Raw genomic sequence first — 23,036 nt, 5'->3', positions numbered from 1 at the left:
ACAAGGGTGAGCTAATAATGTAAAGCAGACCCAGAGAGCTTTCCCTGACTGAGCTCTACAAAAGCCCTAAGAGGTAGCAGCCCTCTGAGCCTCCACGGACAAGAAGGCAGCTCCTTCCTCAGTCCCTTCTTCCTCCCATTAAACATCTGTCCTAGACCTGAAACACCTCTGTCTCACCTCTCCAATTGTAAGGAGACAAGCCGTCAGTCAGAACAATTTTATACCTCTCCAAAACCTGCAGGACATGAGGACTTGGGACATGTCACATGCACCCCAAAACCGTCTGGGCCACCCGCTCCTCCTGTCAGGCCAGCAGCTCAGGCCCCGTGTTTGGCTCAGAAAAAGTCTGGGAAGTGATGGCAGGCACCAAAACTGTCTCCTTCCTGAAGAAATACCTGACATCACCTGTGCCCGGAAAGTGCCTCTCTCCAGGATTGGTCAGCAGACAGATCGACAGTAAGAGCAGGGCAAGGAGCCAACAGCCAGCCCACAGGAAAGGGGGAGGACACAGATCAGTGCTCCTGGCTTAACTCACCTCTACAGCCTCAAGACCATATATCTCAGCCCAACACTTTGTCCCAAATATCTCTGCACCCTTTTCTGTCCTCAAAGCTTGGTGCTGTGCCCGCCTCCCCCATCGTGGCTTCCTTCAGGATAGATGCTCTGCATGAAGAAGAGCCCTGCAAATCCAAGATGGATTTAATCAGGGACATTTTTGATCATCTCTGGAGCAGACAAAGCCTCTGGGACCAGGAGACGGGAGGCTTTGGGAATGCAGAGCCCTTCATCTCTGGAGAGTAGTAGTACACAAGGCACACTGGGCACAACGTGGCTGATTCACAGAGAGGAGAAAAGTTTGTGCCTGTTGTCTGAAGCAGAGCAGCCAATGATTTGAGCATCACAGGAGCCTTTCTCATGGCTGTTTGGGTCACCAAAGCAAGTTCTGCTCCCTCCAGCCCTTCCAGGCAGAGGCCTGCCCTTTCTTTCTTACCTCCTTCCCACACAGGGGCACAGGGGAACTTTCCCATGCCTCAGCTCTCCGTGCAGCAGCAGGGAAGGGGTGCTGCTGCTCCGAGCACCCCCTCTCTCTCCCCCTCTCCACATGCTGCCAGCTCCCGCGCAGCGAGTGGGGGCTGCGCTGCCGCTCCCCCCGCAGCTCCCGGCGCTGACGTGGCTCTGCCACCCCCGGCCAGCCCCACGGCACGGAGAGGATGCTGCCACCGACTGCTGGGACAGCCCCAGAGGAAAGAATGAAATCCCTCTTCTTGTCTATGGATGAGAGCAAGATGCTTCCTCTTGGCCCTGCCAGTGAGACCCAAAAATCCTGCTCCCACTGTGCTCCACAGAGGAGCAGCCCAACCTCCTCTTGGGTTGCTCTGAATTCATCTCACCTTGTTGAAAGCAGCTACGAGCTGCACAGATGCACCCTGACTATCCACCCATGGAGCAGATTTTACCAGAAGAGCCCCTTCTCCACTGGTAAGGTCGGGTAAGGAGTGAGGCTTTATATACCAGGGACATCTCCCTACCTCCAGGGAGCCCAGGGGTGACACACACAGGCCACCACCGCCTGCCTAGCAGCATCTCCGCAGTGCCATAGCAACAGCTGAGGAGTAGGGAGGCCCAGATGGCAAACTCCTCCGTCTGTCCTTCCCCACGCACGCTGCCGGCGCACGCAGGCGCTGCCCACGCTGCCAGCGGGGTGAGCCCCCGGCCCGGCTGCCCCTGGCACCCCGACACCCGGCCAGCCCCGTGTGCCAGGGCTGGGGACCCGCCGTGACAAACACTCACGTGGGGGCCCAAGGGGTTCAGTGCCACAGCAGCTCCAGGGTCAAAGTTCTGCCCGTGTGTCTGGGCTTGCAATGATAAAGCCCCATGTCACAGGGGTGAGCATCTCTGTAAGTCACACCTGGCTGGGGGCACAGCCAAGGCCACCCAGCTGCACAGGAAAAGTGATGGCATAGACGTGCCCCAACCCCGTGGTGACCTCTCCTGAAATTGGGAGGGGGAGGTACAGAGCATGACTCCAGACTCAGCCAGGTCCAAGCTGGCTCTCCGGCTAGAGAGGGCTGTTGGCAGCTCTCCCACGGATCAGTGTGCAGGGTCTCATCTCCAGGGATGCAACCCAAAATCAGGTAAGTTTCTGGGCATGCTGGGAAAGGGCAGAGGGACGTCAGCCAACCCAACCTTCTCCTCAGGGCATGAGCTTTCTGCCTTTCGCCTGCCTCACCACTGACCTGGCACCACTTGGATTTGCAAGGTTGTGTGTTACTGTCCCCTTCAGCACAGCCAGGGCAGGAGCCACCCAGCCCTGACTTTTATCAAAAGGAGGATGTGTGGGAAGCCAGAAGCACCAGCAATTGAAGCAAAAGTCATACCTTTGAAGGGTAAAACAGGATGGTACCCACAGGGCTGGCCTGCCCCACCATCCTCCTTGGGCAGCACTACAGCCCGGTTGTCCCCCTGTTCCTCTTCTGTTGTCCTCACCTCACAGGGTCTCATCAGCCCCTGAGAAGTGATATAACCCAAAGCTCCTGATGGCTCAACCCAGGGCTGGGTTGGGGTGGGCTGGCATGGAGGGATCTTGCCCTCCCTCAAGGGGGTAACATGGACAAGCCCTCCAAGATGGCTGTATTGGTTTTTTTAAACCAGCTCTCTGAATGGGCTTTGGCAATCTCTCATCAGCAACACTCAAGCCCTGATTTGGAAGCTGAGCTCTCTTTTGGACATGAATAAGGCTCTGCTTGGTCTCAGGGTTGTCTCACTACCCCACACTCCATTTGCTTTTTCACCAGCAACAAGATGGAGCAGCGACCACCACCTTCCCCAGGGCCTGTGGGGAGGTTCCAGCTGAGGCACTGCATCCCTCAGCCACTGGGACAGGACTGAGCCTCCCCTGCTCACCCCCAGCCCAGTGGGAGAAGGTGCTTTTGCCCACTGGCTGCCCACAAGCTGCCTAATGAGGCCAAGTCCCCCGTGAGCATGTCAAGCAGGGGGAAAACACTGCTCCTTGCCCAGCTGAATCAGACTCACATGCCAGAAGTGATTCAGCCATGACCAGGCTGGGCTTCTAGGCACCCTTACCCCAACACCCATGATGATGTCAGGGCTGGCAAGGAGAGGCCTGACATCAGCCTGAAAGGGTGCAGGACCTGCTGCCTTCCACACAAGAGCACAAACATGGTTCAACTCTGGCTCCCAGCAGTGACCCCTTTGCTGGGAAGCATCCCTGCCACATAAATCAACCCTCTGCTCCCATAAGTATCCCCTATAAACCACAACTGCCTTCCCAGTAAGCACAGACCCTTGTGGAAAGTTTTCATTCGTGCACAGTCTCAGCTCCTGAGAGCATTTTGGGGTTCACCCCAGCCCTGTTCCTCAGCCCTCCCAAGCCCAAAAAGGGAGGCATGGGTCCAGCAGCGATACAGGGGGTGGAGGAACGTGCTTTGCTCACTGCAAAGCAGAGAGGAATACGAATTCCAGCAAAAACTGGCACCTTCTTCTCCTTCCCCAACTTAAGAGAAGCTCCTTTCCAAAAAAAATACCCAGTATCTGTTTCTGGAGTTGGCCATTTGGGTTTCTTTTTCCTCCACTCCTTTTTACAGACTGCTTATCAGCATTTTTCATTTTCAAAGCAGCAAAGACATTTTCTGGGCACAAAGCACTCGTGTAATACTACCTCTCACAGCAGTTCAGATGTCTGTGCATCTGACAACGCACAGTCGCTGACGCTGGTGGCTTCCAAACCCTTCCCTGCCTTTCCTGCTGCTCCCCGGCCCCCAAAGGGTTAAAACTAAACCACAACAAACAGCGAGCACAGGGAAAAAACACGAGTTTCTCCGACTTCCCCAGCATCACCCTCATCCCTCCAGCATCACAGGGAAAACACTCCAGCACCACGACGCAGGATAAATATGGGGCAATTGGAAGGGGGGTGTTACATTAGCTCCCCCCACCTACTTTCCCCATTCCTGCTGTTTTTATGGAGGTTTGCTGGGAAGGGGAAGGCAGGGCTGTGGATTCAGGGTCAGTGACCTGCTGAAAACCTGCCTGGGCATCTCATGGACCCGTAAGCAAGCAGGGAAAGCAGCTCCCGTCATCTTTACCCAGCAAAGGTGATGAGCAGAGCTGCGAGAGAAGCACTGCAATTACTCCATGGCTCTGCTGCAATTGCACTGTGCCCAAATAAAACAGCCTCAGGAAGAGACCCAAAGCCCTCTCCCTCCATGCAACCATGCCATCGAGGTGAAAAAAATTAAATAAATAACCCTCCATTACTCATTTCAAACCTTGCTGCATTTCACTGCCAGAATAAAGGATTCCACCTCTTCTCTGCTCAACTCCCACTGGCAACTTGCTCTGGGGGCTACATTTCCCTAAATGCTCACATTTCAATTAGCATTAGAATAATGAAATGGCTCAGAGTTCATCTCACCCAAAAATGTACTGGAAAATAAAGAGCAGAGATTGGAAGCAATGAGGAATTATTTTTTTTTTCGCACACACCAAGAGCATGATGGATTCAGAAGAAGGAAATATATTCCTTTCTCGACTCCACACTGATGAGATTAACATGGGCTTTGCTAACTGCCTCTCCAAACAAGGGTAATGCAACTTCAAGTTGATTTTCCAGATAAACAAGCATGCAAACAAACGCAAAGTGCTCAACTAAAAATATCTCGCTGCTCCGATGCTTCTCCCCACCGCCGCCACCTCCTCGAACCTAAAACACACAAATCCTATCGCGGCACCACGACGAGTTACAAAATTGCAACATTGTGAATTAAATAAGCTACTTAAGGAACATCTCACCGTCCTATTTTTTTTTTTCCCCTCCTCTTAAAAATGCGAAACCACAGATCCCCAGATACTCTCAGCCAGGGCAGGGGAGCATTTTCTGATGTGGGGATGTAAAAAATAATGACATTTTAACTGGATGCAAAGTCTCAAGAAAGAAAAAACAGTTCAGAACTTGCTTTTCTTGCCCGATTTGGGCGAATATGTGGCGGTGTGTGGCTGTGGCGTCCCCGTTCCCCTTGCAGAAGCAAACAGTTAAAGGAAGCAGCAGCTTTAGCATCTTTGCCTGCTGCTCTCTCTCCTGCTAAGGAATCAGATCTCATTTACTTTATTCCTCTTAAGCCTTGGCCAAACTGTTGCTGGGGTTTTTATGGGGTTTTTTTTAGGGAGGATGGGGTAAGGAAAAAGCCAGACCTGCATCCTCTGCCCGGGGAGTCGGGCTGAGCCCAGCCAGTGCAGCGATGCCGGGGGCACCTGAGCCCCGCACGGGCAGCCCAGCCCGCACCCTGCCGCGGGAGGGGGAGCCCTGGGGGACCCCCACTTACATGGAAGTGATGTTCCTTGAGATGTCCGTGATATTGATGCTCGTGTTGCCATTGCTGCTGCCTGAATCCTGCCCTTCCAAGAGAGGGAAGAGGTTCCCATCATCCGGCTTCTTGCAATTGATGTCTGTCTTGCTGCAAAGACAATTAGCAGGGCAAGCCAGCACCGAAAGCAGATAGTCTCCCCAAATGCTCCAGAGCAAAAAAACCCTCCAGAAAGTGCACTTGGTAGGGCAAAGAGAGACATCCATCTCCGATTGCTGCTTCTAAAAAAGAGGAGGAGGAGGAAAGGGGGGATGGAGGGAGGGGAAGGGGGGGAAAGGGGGAAGGAAACAAAGACAGAGGGAGGAAAAAGAAAAAAAAAAAAAAAAAAACAACAACAACAAAACCTCAAGCGATCAGCTGCAAAAATCCTCCAGCAGATGAAATCATGCTGGCAGCTGGCTGGGAGAGGCTGTAATTCCCGCTAGGGCAGCGGCCGCGGCCGCGGGCGGGGATGGATGCATGCCGGCCCGGCCGCCCGCCGCTCCCGCAGCCGCTCCGGAGGATCGCAACGGGAGGCTAGGGAGGGAGGGATGGGAGGGGAGGAAGGGAGGGAGAGAAGCAGCCGGGGAAATAAATAAATAACAAAAACGGTGCGAAAGTCACCAAGTCCCACCTACTGGGCAGAATTAAAATTGACACACCTGCAAAAAAAACAGACAGAGGGAGAGGAGGGGGCGATCTCCCCTTCCCATCTCTTCCCTCCCCCGGCCTGGCCAGCCCTGCTGCGGCGGGCACAAAAAGCAGGGGAGGAGGAAGAGGAGGAGGAAGGCTTGCAAAGAGAACCGGGCTCCGCAATAAAAAGGATTCCCCACCCCCCTCCCTCTCCGCTAAAATCAGTGTAGGAGGAGGGGGGGAGAGAGGGGAAAAACCCCACTGCTGGAGCCCAGCTCAGCCCCGGGAGCGGAGGAAAAGTTGAAGCTGGGGTTAAATTTGTGGTGGGGGAGAGCAGAGGGGCTTTGGCTCGGCTCCTGCTTTCTCAAGCTCTTTTGGAGGACGATGCTGCCTTTCGCTTGGTTGTCGGGTGGGTTTCCCACCCTCCTCCTCCCCCAACCCGGACATAAGGGTGGAGAGGAAAGAGAGATTAAACTGAACTGGAAGAGAATAAAAGCCAGTGTGGATTACAGCAATTTAATTTTTTTTTTTTTTTCTTCTTTGGAGGATCCTAGCGAGAGGCAGATCAGACGGCGGGGTGTGAAAAAAGCGACTGAAGAGCATCCAGGAAGGACTTTCTAGAAAAGATGCACGCCCCCCCCCACCCCCTAAAAAATGCATTGGGGACCAAGCCGGCTGTCGGGAAGCGCAGGCAGGAGCACCCACGGTCGGGGCTCCCGTCCTCCCTCCCCTGGCTTCCCCCTTCCCTCCTGCAGCAGATTCTGCAATCAGACATGCAAAAAAAAAAAAAAAAAGAAATTAAAAAAAAAAAATCCTGAAAGAGGAAGACTGAAGTGTTGAAAAGGCTGAGCTCAGAGCGCCGAAATGGCATCAGGAGAGCAGTGAGTGCGAGCTGAACAGCAGAGCGAATTAAGATGCATGGTGCATTTTTGGCAAGCACAAACCCAAGCAGATCAGAGCTCTGCTTAATTTGCTCTGCTTTTCCACAGCGCTTTTCTGCATGCCTTTTTTTTTTTTTTTCCTCCCAATAGTTTCGTGTCTCTGCTCCTCTGCACAGACACACAGCAATAAAGGGATGGTGCTGCAGGCAGGAGCACGGGCAAAGGGAGGAATTACAGGTGTAGGATTCCACATATTTCAAGGGTCTACTTCTGCCAGCAAAGTGCTTTGCACAAGGAGGAGAGACAGCACTGGCTGAGCCAACACCTTCAGACTCCGTTACACACCCAGAACCATCCTGCTCCGGAAGGGGCAGCAGGATTTGGAGGGAAAGAGGGGGGAAAGCTCCACCACACCGAGAGGATTTGCAAGTGGGATTCATGCACCCGTGGCCCCCTGCAGGGAGCCTGTGCCAGTGTGACACGGGCAGGGCTCCTGCTTGGGCAAGTCCTCACCCACCGCTGCCCAGCCGTGGCAGAAGCCCTGGGGATGGCAGAGATGTGCAAGGGGCTGCTCATTCCAGAGCATCAGTCCTGCTCTCATGGGGTCTTCTGGGGTGCCAGGAATTTCACCAGGGCTGCTCCTGCCAGGGCTCCCAGGGGAAGCAGGTGCATTGGGCTTGAGAAGAAATATCAAGGTGGGAGGGCTTTTTTCTCCCTGAACCCCACCTCTCCTGAATTACCAAAGGAAAACACCTGGAGCAAAAGAGGTCACTGGAGTGCCTGGCACTGCAAGAAGGAGGAGCACAGGGGAGAATTTTGTAGATTCCCATTCCCATGAGAAGCATCTCCCATCCAGAGGCACCAGAGAGGAAAACACCCAGGCATATTTTCTATTCCCTGCCTCAGTTTCCCCACCTGTATCAGAGAGATGCCATTATTTTGGCTCAGCCCTGTGACCAGACTGCAGAAGACACTGATGGAAGGCCCCATGTCATATTCCCCAGCCCATGGGAAACAGCAGGCACCCCACAATGCCCACTCAGCATGTGGGCTCATCCCCCTGCAGCATCAAGGATGTCACACTGCCCCCAAAACCAGTGCTCATGAAGACACCAGGGCTTCCTTTAAACTGCAGCTGGTGTGAGGTCACAGACTCCTTGTGGCACTTGACATCAATCACTCCATCCCATAGAAAACCAGTGTGAGGCCATCAGCATACCCTGGCATGTCACCACAGGGTAAGTCACAGGTGGGGACACATTCAGGGGGCACACACCCACCTTGGGGACCCACTGCAGTCCTGCAACACAGCAAGGATCTCTTATGAGCAGAACAGCACTGGGACCTGGGAGGAAGCCTCTGTCACCTGGAGGAAGCCTCTGTCACCTGGAGGAAGTGCTGTCACCTGGAGGTTCCAGGGTGGCACTGCTTGCTCGGGGCTGCACACATGAGCACCCTGTCCCTCGGTCCCATGGACGTGGGGTCACCCCTTGGCCTGGAGCAGAGTATAACTGCTAACAAAGCACAAACGCAGTCAGAGAGGTTTTCAGGTCTAGTTACCAGCGTTGCCCTCTGCTTGCAAAGCCAAGGTTTAACCCAAAGAATGCTGGGGCTGTCTCAGGCTGACTGTCATGGGTGTGGGGGACACAGGAGCCCACCCACCCCCGTGACTTTCCCACCCCACTCTGCCACCTGGTGTCAGGCAGGCCCTGCTTCAGCAGCTGATGAGAAGGGTTTGTGCCAAGCCACATCTTCCTCTGCCACCAATAGACAAATCTGAGGAAATGTGGCCAGGCAAAGCAGGGGAATGGCACCCAGCTGGGTGCCCGAGGGCAGGGGGAAAGTAGGCAGGAGAAAGAAACTGAGGGGTTGTTCCTTCTTGCTGGTGCTGGCTGCCAGGGGGATTGGTGAGTTCACTGGAAGAAGAGACTGCAGCGACAGCAAAGTCCCTGCCACAGAGGGAAGATGAGCCACCACCCTGCATCCAGCACCAGAGCTGGGTGACCCCTGGTCCTGTTCCCCTGCTCAAACCCGGCACCCTCACCTGGGCATGGACAGAGGACCTGCTGCCCAGCAAGGGCAGAGCTGCCATTGGCACACCCAGACCCCAAAGAGGACGGGGATAGCTGGGAGCTGCCCGTGGTGGGAACACGTCATTCCTGCTTCCAGCCCTGCCTCCATCCCTCACTCCTGTCCCTGTGGAAGAGGGAGGCAGGAGCAGGGCATGAGTGATGGGGCTGTCAGAGCACAGAGATGGTATCTCGAGCAGAGGCCTTGCTGCTATTGCTGTGAGGGATGCTGGCAAATTGCTCTTTCAAGAAGCATCTCCATGAAGAATGAAATCTGTGCTTCCTGTGAGAACTCTGCCCCACAGAGGCTCAGGGGCTGGGTTTTCTCTGGCCCTTGGGAGCCTCCGGAAATTTCATGGGATGCACTTGGCCAAAACTAAACCCAAGCTCCTCTGCAGAGAGCTCTGCCCCAGCCCAGCTGCCCTCGGCATGGGGACACAAGTTGCTACTGAAACACTCATCCCAGACAAAAGAGCAGGGCTAGGAAGTGCCTGAGGAGCTCCTGACCACAGACACAGGTGAAGGCAGCTGTTTGGGTTTTGTTCCACTCTTCCCACCTACAGAGCTGCCTTTAACCTTTCACTCTCAGGCTGGCTGTCCCCTGGGGACAATTTTCCCCTTTCCACCTCACATCACAGGTAAAGGCTGCCCAATGCCCTGCTTGCCTCCCGAGGCCTGCATACACCACAGCCCCTGGGGGCACGAGCAGAGAGAGATCCGAGGTCTGATATCTGCTCAGTCATCACGAGCTCCGAGCTCCGACAGGCACTGAGCCTCTGATCTCCTATCGATCCGGCAGGCCCGCGCCCAGCCTCGCTCCCTCTTACCAGAACACCACTCCTGCTCCCTGAAAATGATGAGCTGACGTTTTCCTAGCCCCTCTCCCGTCCAGGAGGATCTGCAGATGTGCAGACAGCAGGACCACTTTGCACACCTCTGACAGGCAGCCAGCCCCGTGGGCAGAGCTGCTCGGCAGGCGGGGTGTGAGCTCTGACAGGAGAGGCAGGGAGAAGGGCTTCGTGCTCTGCCTTGGGAATCCACTGCAGGTTCAGGTGCCCCTTTGCAGAGAGACCCCAAAAGCTACACCTTGGAGAGGGTCCAGCTTGCAGAGTGCCAGTGCCAGCTTTCAGGGATGTCAGGGTTGGTTTGAGGGCACAGCATCCACCATGGCACCACTGAGATGGGCAGCAGGAGGAAAACATCAGCCCCTGCAGAGCCAAGAGGCATTTGCCTCTCACCTGAGCTGTGCAGGCACACAAGCATCAAAAGTGTTGCTCCCTGAAGCAGAGCTCCTTGTTCCCACCACCCTGGGAAATGGTTAGAAGCACATTTGATCTGATGTCTGCATTTCTTTGCAAGTGCTTGGCGGGAGGACCCCTGTGCAGCAGGGAAGGTCACACCCTGAACTTGGGTCAGCATAGCCCCAGGAATCTGCAGGAAGGGCAGCAGGAAAGGGGCCAAGGAAAGGTGTGTGGGACAATCATTTCTGGGCAGTGACAGCTGTGGGATGAAAGGTGAAGGTCTCAGCTCAGGGATGTCACTGGAGAGCAGCCTGTGGTAGTAGACTCCAGTCTTGGGCTGACCTTGACCATGCTGTGGACATGTGGGGACAAGGGCAGGAGGAAGCCATTCCAGTTGATGTCCTGTCCATAAACTCTACAAGGCTGATAACAAAGTGTAGGGCAAAGCATCTGACTGAGGACTTTTTGCTCAAATTATCTGGAACAAAAAATCAGGAGAAAACATATTCAAGTGAGGTCTAAAGAAACAGCTCTGTCACGAAGATAACAAATACTGCTGTGCTTGCATTCAGTGTTGGGACCTGAACCAGTCTCCCACCTAGGCAGCTCCTGAATTAATGTGCCTAGCCAGGGAAAAGGGCTGGTCATGGCTGCAATGTCCAAGACATGGTCCGGGGAGGATGTCTGCAATTAAATTTAAAAAAAAAAGACTGAAGTGAAGGTCTTAGAAAGCCCAAGGAATAGGAAAAAGAATAACATGGAGCAGATTATAGCTGCCATCAAGGAATCAAGGCAGTGCTTTGATCTGGCAGCAATGCCCAGCAGAGCCAGTCCCTCTCCAGCCCGAGGAAAGAGGAGAATTCTGAGACCAGGATGGGGAAGCAGGGGCCAGGCTGCAAAGCCTGAGGGCAGCTGCTGGGAGAGGAGCTGGGCAGGGAGCTGCAAAGGAGTCCCAGGAGGCACTTGAGATGGCCATGCTGCAGGCAGATAAGGGGAATTACAGTCCCAGTGTTGTTGCTCTGATGCCCTGCCATCTGCAGCTCTCTCCGGGCATTTTACAGCTCAGAGCCACTCGCCTGTGGGCACCAGTCAGGAAATTCCTGATGTGAGTGCCTGGGACACGACACAACCCTTGCCAGGACAAAGGAGCAGAAACATCCATCATGCTCCCCCATGATTTACCCCAAATCAAGTCTGTTCATTCAAAAATCCCACATTCCAAAATCAGTCTCTTAACAGACAAGTGGAGTACTTGGGACTGCAGTGGGGTCACAGAGGGCCTGAAAGATCCCACACTGCAGGATCTCCGTGTAAGAAAAATTGCTCTAGATTTTAAAATTAATCAAAATCAATTGATTAATTAGGCCACAAGCTTTCAGCTTCTTTTCAAGCATGTTTTTAAGAACAGCAGGAAGAGCTACATCCATGCCAAGTCCTGCTCCCTCGCACTGTGAGGTTCCATCTAAGCATCCCAATCCTCCAACCAGGCACCTGCGCCCCTGGGAGCTTCCCTTGAGAGCCACTGCCTGGTTCATGGAAAGTCAGGCTGATGCTGACATGCTGGGGGGGAATACAAAAGGAATAGTGTCCATGACACACACCTCATCAGAGAGGTAACAATGCTCATCTCGGGCCCCTACCAAGCCTCCAGGTTGAATCACAGCTCACTGGAGAATTGATTACTCCTTGCCCTGAGCTCTTCCCTGCACAGGGGCAGAGAAACATGTTCCATATCCCCATCCACCCTTGTGAGGAAGCTAAATTGCTTTCAGATAAGTTACCCAGCCTGTTTATGCCTCCAAGTCTTTTTTCCTGAGGAGTTTGTTGGGTGCCAGAGCAGGGTTAAGCAGAGAAGAAACTAATATAATACAACTCTTCAGAAAACGATTTTCCAAAATCTTTTTGTAGGGTGCTGCTTTGCCAAATAAATCTGTAAACCCTACAGCAGGGTAGGGAAGGCAGGTTTTACCTAATATCCTTCCCAAGCCTCAGGAGGATGAGGAACTTGCAGCCCCCACAGCTGACTGGGGAGATGGCTGTGGCCCCACAGGGGCACCATTTCAAAATTGTCTGCTATGCCTCTCAGCCCAAGGATGAGTTGGGGCAACAGCTGCTTAAAATGGTTATTTGGTCCATCAGAGGATTCAGGAAATCTTGAATCACTTTAAATGTCTTCTCATCCCATAATGAGTGCAAGTGAGACATCTGGTCCCACTCCCAACCCACCATGCAGGGAGAAGTGACCATGTCAAATCCAAAGGAACCAGGGCTCACAAATCCTGCCTTGGCCAGCAGCCCTGGGCTGAGCAAGAAGGAAAGGACTCTGTCCCATCCACCTCACCTCACTCTGGAGAGAAGCAAGCAAACACAGACTGCTCCCCTCAGCAGCTGGTGGCATCTGTGTTTTCCTACTTTGATGCCTCTCCAGCATCACCTGAAGGCTGGAGCTCCTGGAGCAGAAGGTGACAGGCTGGCAGCAGCCCCAGCAGCAGGACTGTGCCTCTGAGCCCTCCTCTCCAGGCACTGCCACACTTGTTTCTCGACATGGGTTTTGCAGAGTCATTAACAGCCCCACTAATGCAGCATCTCATCTCTCCCTGCCCAGGGATGACAGCAGCTGGGGCTCAGTGGCATCTTTGTGTTTCAATCCCCTGTGCCAGACTTCCTGGGCACACACTGGGGGCTGACAGCACCTCACAGGAGGGAGCCTTGCTGTGGGGGAAAGAGCTCTCACAATCTCTGCTCACCTGGGGAGAAAGAGGGGCTTGGAGGGGGCTCCAAAGGAAAGCCCTTTGTTATTCCCACAGGACTGGGCTAAGGAGGTTAGCCTGGGAGACCCTGGGGCACACAGGTGTGTGGGTGGGACTGTCCTCAAGGTGGGGCATCAGGTCCCCAGGTCAACCCCCCCAACACTGCCCTCAGCCCCTGTGAGCCACAAGGGGAACCGAGGGCAGGAGCCTGGTGTATGAGCTGTGGCCACGTCCTGCCAAAGTGTCTGCAATAAACAGATCAATAATTAAGGGAGGATGTACATTAGCCTTTGAACACACTCCAGGTAGAGCTTATTTTAACCTTCCAAGGCAAGTGTGTGGGGTGAACAAAGGTGGGGGGCCTGCAGTGAGGCCGCAGGAGGATGAGGTGGGGATCAGGGAGGAAAGTGGAGGATCAAGAGGAGGAGGGCAAGCAAGTTGCAGGATTAGGGACATATGTGGGAAGCAGCCAGCTGGGGGAACCATAGGGGGCCAAGGAAAAGAGGGCTGCAGGCATTTGCAGCAGCATGCCAAATAATTGCAATGATCTCTTGTGTCATTTTGGCTGGTGACAGGCACCAGCAAGGTCAAACTCGAGGTCCCTGTGCTCCTCTGGGACACACTGCAGGGCAGGGAAACAGTGGAGGACACCAGCAAGTCCTGAAGACATCTGGTCACCTGTGTCTTATTGTTCTTCACACTGGCACCTGCATCACCCCTGCTCTGACACATCTCATGCCAGCAGGGAAAAGCCAAAGCCTGAGATCTCAGTGCAGGTAAATCTGAAAGGGTAAGTGCCCACACCTTCCAGCCCATGGCTGAACAATCCTCAGCACTGAACAATTCCCCCATCACCCCACCAGTCTGAGAAGAGGCCCTCCCCATCCTTACAGAGAAAGGCTGACATGATTTATGACTACAGCACATCCAAGCTTGCTTGCCACAAGCTTCTGCATTTGGGCTAGTGCTGGAAACCACACAGGAGCATCAGCTAATGTGAAACACAACCCACCTTCTCAGTGGGATGGGGTCCCCAGAGCCCAACTTCCCATTCCCCCCTCCCCCTGCCCAGCACCCGCTCCCCCTGCCAGGCAAGGCTGCGGTTTGGGATAGCCAAGCACAACAACAGTGGAACCCAGCAGCAGCATTAACAGACCCCTGCCAGCCCTGCTCCTCCCGGGGTGCTGGGAAAGCCCTGCAGAGAGCTGGAGACAGACCTCTCCCATACAGAGCTGATTTGGTCCCCAGTCCCAAACAATGGAGAGTTTCCCCCCAGCAAAGAGCTTCAGCAATGAATAACCATCAGTGAAACACTTGGGATGCAGTTCAGATGAGTAAAATAAAAAAAGTGATTAATGACTGATTAAATATTAAAGGCTGGCTTTATTTTTTCAAATGCACAGAACACTGCACAGCTGAAATCTGGAGATGGCCCCTACAGGTGAGATGACCAAGGAGCCCTGAAATGACACCAGGTTCTCCCTGGTGCTGTAATGAGGAGCCTCTTGATAGAGACCTCTCCTTCCCACCATGACAGAGGTGGGTCCAGCAGCCATCTCATGTGCAGATTATTCAAATGGAATTTCTACAATCAAGCAGATAAGCTGAGCCTGCAGACCAGGCTGTGCCAGTCTGACCCGTCTGTGCACAGACCTGGCTGTGCTGAGCAGGCAGATTCAGCAGCAGCTGTTTCAACGTGCTGCAGGGTTCCCCTCACCCCCTCACCTCCTGCAGTGATGTGTCAGAGCATCTAACCAAGCTAGGGTAAATATTTCCACCTATTGCTTATTAACACTGGCAAGAAGAGAGCTCCTTGTCTCACCGGTCCTGCCACGAGAGACACCACCACATCCCAATCAGAACTGCCACAAGAGACATCACCACATCCCAGTCAAAACTGCAGGAAAACAAGGTTTTGCATGGCCCAAAGTCCAAGTCCCATGCCTCAGACACAGAAACACCAGACTGAGAAAACAGCAAGCCTCCATGCAGGGAAAGCACGTGAAGAGTGCATGGTCACTTCACAGTGAAAAAACATATTTTATTGTGGAATAATCCCTTCAGCACCATCAGGTTCTTTGCTCCATCTCTAAAATCCTGCCAAAGGGGGCTGCTCCTAAACACAACTCCCTTCAGGGTTATTGCAGCTGAGTGAAAACATTGTTCATGGTGCTAACTTTATTTTTTTTTTTTTTGTAAGGAGCAGTCCAAAAGACAACACAACACCACACACACATCAGCCTCATCCCTGGAGAAAATTACTGTCCTGCTTCTATCCCTTCCCCTGCCATCTCTCACTGGCCACAGCCACTGCCCAAGCAAGGAGAGGGATGCTGCTCAGTTAAAATCCTGATTATTAGGAACTCAAAGGGAAAGGAATGAATGAGTGCCAAATGGCAAAGGATAAAATCAATATGGGGAGAGCTGTTATTTAAGCTTCTGAGCTCCGGGGTATTACAAACATTGGAGAGCAATGAAATAAAAATGATACATAAAGTGACAACATCATCATGTCTGTATAACTGACGCCCTTAGCAGCTGTTTGGTCTGAACAACAGAAGTAAATCCAAATCTGTGCCTGCAGCCCAGGGCTGTCTGGCATTCCTAAGGGGGCACTTCGTGATCAGAGAGAGAGGAAATTACAGGGTATTTTTGCCAACCAGATAGTTTTTAACCTGCTTTGGCATGTCCTGGAAGGCTGGAGGATCACACAGTCAGCAATCAGCCCACAGGCTGTACACTGAAACTTCTGAAAGAGGCTGGGTCTGCTACAGGTGGAGGAGATCCCAAGGGGCATCCCAGCAGCTCCAGGGGTGCAGGGTGGCAGTGAAGGAGCCAGCCCGCTGCCATGGCCAGGCTCTGCCCCTGCGGGGCACATTCCCTCGGCCAGCCCCGAGTCAAACTGCACTGCACAGGCAATGCTGAGGACAGATCTTGCAAACCAGGAGTGAAAACACCAGGCTGCCATGCAACTGTCCTTTCTTTGCCTCCGAGGCTTCTCGACACCCTCTTATCACCCTTTAAAACTTCTCCGCACCAACACGAAGCAATAATGTCTGTTTCTCTCTATGGGTGGAAAACCGAGTTAAGTTTTTTCCAGCTTTCTATGCCTCTCCAGCATCTCTCCTTGTGTTGACCAAACCCTGGAAGCCTGTCAACCCTCCCAAACCTGTCTTCAAGCTGTTCCTCACTGCCAGCTCCCCACCGCATGGGGCTGTGTGGGTATCACTGTTGCCATCGGTGGTGGGTCGTAGTCACCAGGGTCGCGATACCCCGGGTCCCCGAGCAGCCGCCTGGGAACAGCTGGGATGCAGCGGGTGGAGCCTGAGCCACCAAACAGTTCTTTGGGAGGCAGGGGACAGCTCGGAGCTGAAGGTGTGTTGAGGGAGGGTGCTGCAGTGCCGGGATTGGCGCTGCCACCTCAGGGAAAGCCAAAGAAAATGCTCAACCTGAGAGCGGGAAGCCTTGGCACTCTCGCCTTGGCTTGAAGACCAAGCAGCTCCTGCGAGGCCGAGGCAGGGTTTAACCTCCCGGCAGCGCGGGGAGCTGCGGGGGGAGCGCTGCGTTAACCCCGCTTAGGGCTGCGCCTCCCGAGTGCCGCTGCATTAACCCGGCTCTGGGAAAGCGCCGGCCCCGCTCCAGCGCGGGCAGGAAAAGGCTTTTAGCACAGCCCAGCCATTACTGCACCATCGTTATGGGTGTGCTGGAGGGAGAGGAGCAGCCTCCAGCTCCCACGGCACCATTTATGCTCCCGGAGCCGCTCGGGGATGCACTAACGGGATGTGCTGGTGTAAAGCGAGACGGTGCCAGAGCCAAACAAGGCACCAGAGCAGTGAGTGTGACCCCAGTGCCTGTCTGGAGCTGGGGTGGCCAAGATGGATGGGGACAGAATTCTCCCCTCCTTGCTCCCCTCAGCATGTTGCTCCTAAACCTGGGAAAACTCAGCACGGCCTCCACCCCTTCTCTGCCCAAAGTGCCTTTGGGCAAAACCGTCATGGCTTGTTCCTTGGGCTTTGCCCACCTTCTCTCACCCCTGAAGCCTCTCCTGCAGCCCCAGGATCAGCTCACAGCAGCTCTGATCTACCCCACAGGGCTATGGTTTTCTCCTGCCCTCCTGCTGCATCCAGCTGCCAAGCAGGAGACGTGGGGAAGGAAAAGAGGAATTTTTTGGCTGCAAGCTTTCTGAAGGAGAACTGGGATCAGTGCTGTTTTGAGAGAGAAGGGCCAGCAGGAAAAAAGCAGGAGGGGCAGGGATGCAGGGTGTGGGATGCTGACAGCATCACATTGGGCTGGGCTGGGCTGGGCTGGGCTGGGATGGGCTGGGCTGGGATGGGATGGGATGGGATGGGATGGGATGGGATGGGATGGGATGGGATGGGATGGGATGGGATGGGATGGGATGGGATGGGATGGGATGGGATGGGATGGGATGGGATGGGATGGGATGGGATGGTTCCAGGTGCTGCAGAGAAGGGCAGAGATCTGCACTCTGGAGCATAAGGACTGCAGGAGTGGCTTGGCAGGACAAGGAGGTGCTGACAACCACATCTGGAAAGTAGACATAGCCCAATAGAAGAGAAAGCGTCTAGAGAAACCTGAGAGCATTGCCTGCTTTCTGCTGCACCTGCTGCCTGCAAGCTTTCCTGCTTTGGGAGAGAGTTGGAAGGTCCCAGATACAGCTACAGACACCTCCGATGTCACAGGTTTCTTCCAGCCTCTCCAGAGTTCGTGGATTTTAATTCTTTCCACCTCCTCCCAAGTTCTCATGCACATCTCTCCCGGTGATGCTCAGCTCCCACACCTGACCCCAGCTGAAGATGCAGCACAGAGCAGCTCTGTGGTGGGTGGTTACACTGCACTTCGCCCACTGGAAGTGTTGGGAGTAGGGAAGAAGAAGAAAGGAAAGTGAAAAAGAAGCAAAGAAACAGCCTCCAGGCCCTGCCTCCGTTTCTGTGGAACTTCAACTAAGTGGCAAAAAAAAGGAGGAAAGCAGGGGTTTTCCCATTCTGTTCTACACAGGCTCCATTTCCAAAGTGGGGAGCACAACAGGTTGGGAGGGCAAGAAAAAGGAGATGTCACCCCATAGACATCCTAAATGCTTAGCCCAGGAGCGCTGGGAGCAGAGAGAAACTTACCCAAGTGAAGCCTCCCTGTGAGCAGCAGGTTAAGGCAGGTTTCCTTGGATACAGGGAGCACTCCAGCTGTTTAGCAAATGGCCAAGAGAAAACTCCAGCCTTGCTTTTCAAAACAGGCAGGGATTGATGCCACCCTCATCTGGCTGCTGGGGAGCTGGGAAGAGGAGGCTCCAGGGCTGGAGGCATAGCTGGGTGCTGATTGCATTTGGAGGGAACACCAGTGTGGGGAGGGTGCTGCTGCCTGCTGGGCTGGGATTTGGAAATATGGGATTGGGCTTTTGTCCTGTGTTGGTTTTCACACTGGTCCCTTGCAAAGTGCCCGTCTCTAGTGAGTGGGTGAGGAAGGCCCAGCTTTAATACAGTGGCTAATCCATCCATAATGATGAGCAAGGTTCCTTATGGATAATTTAGCGCTAAGGGGGGTGCACCTGGAGATGCTGAGGGGTGCTCCCTTATCTGCACTCACATCCCCAGCCCTGTCCCACGAGCAGGCATGCAGCACCTGGCCAGGAGCTGTGTGCAAAGGAAACTTACCAGCAGTGTCCTCACCAGGGTGGTAGAAGGAGTTTTCCAAGTAATTAAGCTCTGCTCATCACTGGAAACATGGATTGCAAGCAGCTCCCATGGGAAACACAAGATGGAAGAAAGAAACCCATTCATAAGATAAGGCAGCAGATCTTCTGTCCTTTAAAATCCACCTGCAAGCCTGGCCCCCAAGTTCAGAAAATGCCAAGAGACACAGATTCACTGGGCAGTTGTTGAGACAGTGTTGGCAATCCAGGGAAAGATTCTCCATATCCCTGTGTATCTGTGGCAGCAAAAGGATTTGGCTGGAAAAAGGAAAATGAAATTCAAGGAGTGTTCTATTTATCTGATATAGCACTTTCTTCTGTTTTAATCTGATTATTTTTTGGAGATGACTAAACTGAGACAAGGACAATTCTTCATGGGAGATGAGACTGCCACTAGAACAACCATCCTGGAAATCACTGAAGTGAAATTTGGCCGGCCTTCAAAACAAAGCCAACGTGGCTGCTTTAATTAGAGGGAGAGGACCTACTACTGTGCATGTCCCTGATAGATGCTCAATTAATACAGTCCAGCAATTCTTGGGACGGTGACAGAAAGCCCTGGTCGGGCTCCCCCAGTCATTTTTCAATTCTGCTGCGTCTCTGCCCTCGCTCCGTCAAGTCATCGTTAGCGAACGCTCGGAGACGACACCAGCAGCAACTCGGGGGAAAGCTGAGCTTCCACATCAATGCACATGGCTTGACAATGCAAATAGCTCGGGACACACACTGCATGAGTATCTATTATTAAGCAGCAATAAATGAACAAATTTCCCGTACTCACCTGGCGGGTACAGGAGGGAGCATTCAGGAAAGGCCCCGGGAGCTGACAGCCTGAATCGCTCCCTTCCCAGCTCGTCTCTATCCAGTGGCTCGTTTGCTCTGGGTATTTGAAATCGATTCAATTAACATTCTTTATGCATTCACGTGTAATAAAATAGGGACAATTAAACCTAATAAAACTCAGGTAGCTGTGTCCTACCCTCATTATGCCTTCTTGCTCCCCTTATGGCCTCCCAAGAGAGGCCAGGGCATACCTGATGGATTCAAATGGGGCAGGATCAGCCAATACAGCCCTGCTCTGTAAAGTTCCAGATGTCCAAAACCCCACAGAGAAGAGGTGACACACACCAAGTTCCTAGTCCTGCATTGGCTCAGAGATAGCCCATGTACAGAGGTGTCCTACAATGGCTGGGTTGGGACAGCTGGGGAAGGTAGGTGTGGATTAGGGGTCTTCCCCATCACAGATGGGACCAAGCTAAACCAATGTTGGAAGTGGAAAGTACACACTTGGCTGTATTGAAGTAACCTGGGAGCTCACCATGCCTCTGAGCAGTGGATGGCACAGGGAAATCCCATCTTCTTCTTTAGAAGTCTGGCCCTGATGTGAGCTGGCAATAAGAAGTTCCCAGTATTGTCAGTAAAGAAAGAAGTGGGAGAGGCTGAGTGTAGCCAACAGGCACAGCTATGGAGAGATCCCATAGAGGTCTGGGTCATTCCACAAGGTTTTGGCAGCTGCAGTGGTGGGATGAAGGAACAGACCCTTGAATGATCTTCTCTCAGGGTCCACCCAGCAGGCTGGAGCATTTCTTACCAACAAGGTCTGTTGTGCACACAGAGAAAGGACCAAGGCCACATCAAGTTGAAGGCAGGGTTAAGAACCTGAGAAGTTAAATGGAGAGCACTGCATTTCTCCCCCAGAACTGGATGAAGAGCGTGTGGTTATGAGCATGGCCATCAATGAACCACAAAGCCTTTTAGCATCCATTATTTGCAACTGCTGCTGAGCAAACAAATGCGACCACATCAGTCACCGAGCCCATCCCCAGATGAAAGCTGTTCACATCAGCTGGTGCCTCCCCCCAGGAAAGAAGAGCTGACCCTGAGGGAGTGTGGTACAAACCCATCCCCCTTTCCCTTCTGTAGACTTGTCAGGAAGAGAAAAAATGGGGTATCTCAGCCCACCTCCCTCTATCATGCCCCCTTCAAAGGGGTCACCATGGCCTTTGAATGATCACTGAGGGCCATGTCTTCCCCCCCATGTCAGCTGAGTAATCCCCACTCATGGACACGTTGCGGGGTGTGCACATTCCCACCAGATTCCTGTTTGCAGCCAGCAGCATGGAAGAGCTGAGGACCCCAGTGTGGGCACCAGCTACAAGAGGTCTGTGTGAGGACCTTCTTTTCAGCTCCACATCACCTCCCTGGTGTAGAGGAGGTCCAAGGCTGGGTGTCAGCCCAGTAGGGGTCAAAAGGGATGCTCTCCTGGGCAGCCAGAGGAATTTGGCTGTAAGCCTAAGGGCTGGTTTAGCTGAGCAGGTGCTGGGCTCCCTTGGCAGAGTAGACAGTGAAGAGCCCTGCAGGTGCCTCTTCCCAACCACAGACCTCTCCTGGCTTCAGAGAGAAGGCTCATGCCTTGCCAGACACTGGAACCCCTGCACCCCTCCACCTGCTTGCCTGTTTATCCTCAGGCTGCCAGCCAGGATGGTTTGTTTACTTATTTTATTGGTCTTTCTTTCTTTTCTCCCCCTTCTACTCCTCTCTCTTTTCCCTTTTGTCTTCTCTCTCTTTTTGTTTTCTTTTTATTTCTTTTTTTTCCTTTTTTTTTTTTTATTATGAGTTGTGCTGCACTTCTTGGTAAAGCACTTTAATCCATTTTAATGCCCCAGTTCTGCTCCTCAGTGACAGCCTGGTGGTTACTCTAATGCGTCCCGCTCACCTCGGGGTTACTAATGAGGTCATGGCAAAGGCAATCTCCAAACTGAATAATTCACTAATCAGATGCTGCAGACTCCAGTGGTAAAATTTATTTCTGACACCTAAAACAGCAAATGGGTTTGTGGACACAGACTTTGAGCACACACAGGCCCCACGCACGCCGCTCTCCTTCTTCAGAGCTATTTTTGGTGAGCTGGTGCTGTGCCATTCATTTAATGATGGCTCTCACCACAAGGAGGACTATCTCATGCCAAGCTCAAGGCAAGGAGGAGCTGGTGTGATGGACAGGTGTGTTGGGCATCTCCATGGATTGTCTGACTGAGTGTGACCAGACAAAATTTTGGGGACAAAGGTGCTCTTGTGCCATGTGCAGAGACTGCCTGCTGCCAGATTTCTGCTGGCTTAGCCTTGCCTGTCCAAAAACCTGGAGAGACTCACCATTGATTGAGGCGCAAAGAGCTAAGGAGTCTTAGGACTAAGGACTAGTTTTAGTCTTTTATGTCTTTATAGTTGGAAAATAGCAAAACCTTGCATTGAATTGCACCACCCAGTCTGTGGAGGGTTTGGTGCTGGCATTGCTAATCCCTGCTCTCTCTAGGACCAGTCTCCCAGATCTCCTGTCACCTCTGCTACTTTCTATTACCCAAATAACATCACCTGAGGTCCCTCTTTTCCCTTTTCTGTATTGAAAGCAATGTCCATCACTTCCATGTGCCACCCCCAAGCGCCTCCAAGAGAGAAAATAGCAATAATCCAATTAATTAGAATTGTTAATGATAAAAGTCACAGGGTGTCATCAATAATAATCAACATTTCCTATTCCTAGAGGACACAGCAGTCCAAGAAATTTTGCAATTGGCTCTGTAGATGGGAAGTGCAAGGGCTGGAGGAGGATCAGTTCTATTGAGGAGGATCTCATGAGTCATGGAAGGGCTCCACCTCTTCCAGCTGGATTCGGGCTGTGCTGAGGGGAAAAAAGGGCACAGAGCTCTTTCAGAGAGGAGCAGCTCCCTGTCAAAAGCACAAGCTGAAGATGCTCTGAAACAGGGAGGTGAGGAGATGGCAATGAAGCTGGACACATGGAGGGGCCCATCCAGGAGTGCAGCTGAAGGAGGAGTAACTGCTGGACCTGGCTGCAACAGTGCTGAAATCTTAGTCCCAGCCAAAATGTTTCTTGGAAACAAACCATTTTCCACAGCCAGGAAAGGTGAGAGGACACTAGGGAGAGGGTCTGCAGATGGAGCATCAGGGATATGGGATGCTGAAGTGTCCAAGAGGGAAAATAATTCACACAGAGAGAGGATTTGAAGCTCTGTGCCCCAGCCCTGAGCCGTGCCCTGCACACCAGCCCAGCCCTCATCTCTCAGTGCCTGAATATTTGCTTTTCCTTGGAAAAGGAACAAACAACAAAATCTAAGAGTGGTGCTGAAATCGGCTTTTTCGTGCTGTGGCCAGCTCTGGTAATTACCCAGCTAAGTGCTCGGCTGTGAAGGGCTGTACAAATGATCTGTATGGTTTGGCACATCATCACTGTCCCAGAGATCCAGGAGATGATGTTAATGGCAAAGCCCGCGAACATTGGCTGCAGAGCAGAGGTGGCTCAGTGGGAATCCCGGTCCCACAGCCAGGTGCTGAAATTTCACGTGCAAACTCTTTGGATAACCCATCCCCAGTGTG

The 23,036-nt window shown here is 52.9% G+C and overlaps 1 protein-coding gene across 3 annotated transcripts in view; it reads right to left on the bottom strand.

The window, feature by feature from the left end:
• Positions 1-6,177, bottom strand: part of NTRK3 (neurotrophic receptor tyrosine kinase 3) — a 216,243-nt gene extending 210,066 nt beyond the window's left edge. The window contains exon 1 of one of the 3 annotated variants that reach the window (XM_059858550.1): positions 5,343-6,177. In XM_059858550.1, the coding sequence (XP_059714533.1) occupies positions 5,343-5,590 (248 nt within the window). In that variant the 5' untranslated portion in view covers positions 5,591-6,177. The remainder of the gene's footprint in view (positions 1-5,342) is intronic. The other 2 variants (XM_059858551.1, XM_059858552.1) reach the window with 2 other exon arrangements.
• Between the last annotated feature and the right edge of the window lie 16,859 nt (positions 6,178-23,036).

The sequence above is a fragment of the Haemorhous mexicanus genome, chromosome 13, assembly GCF_027477595.1.
Source record: "Haemorhous mexicanus isolate bHaeMex1 chromosome 13, bHaeMex1.pri, whole genome shotgun sequence".
In the NCBI taxonomy this organism is placed as follows: Eukaryota; Metazoa; Chordata; class Aves; order Passeriformes; family Fringillidae; genus Haemorhous; species Haemorhous mexicanus.
The sequence above is the reverse complement of the archived record's forward strand: the minus strand, read 5'-3'. Positions and strand labels throughout refer to the sequence as shown.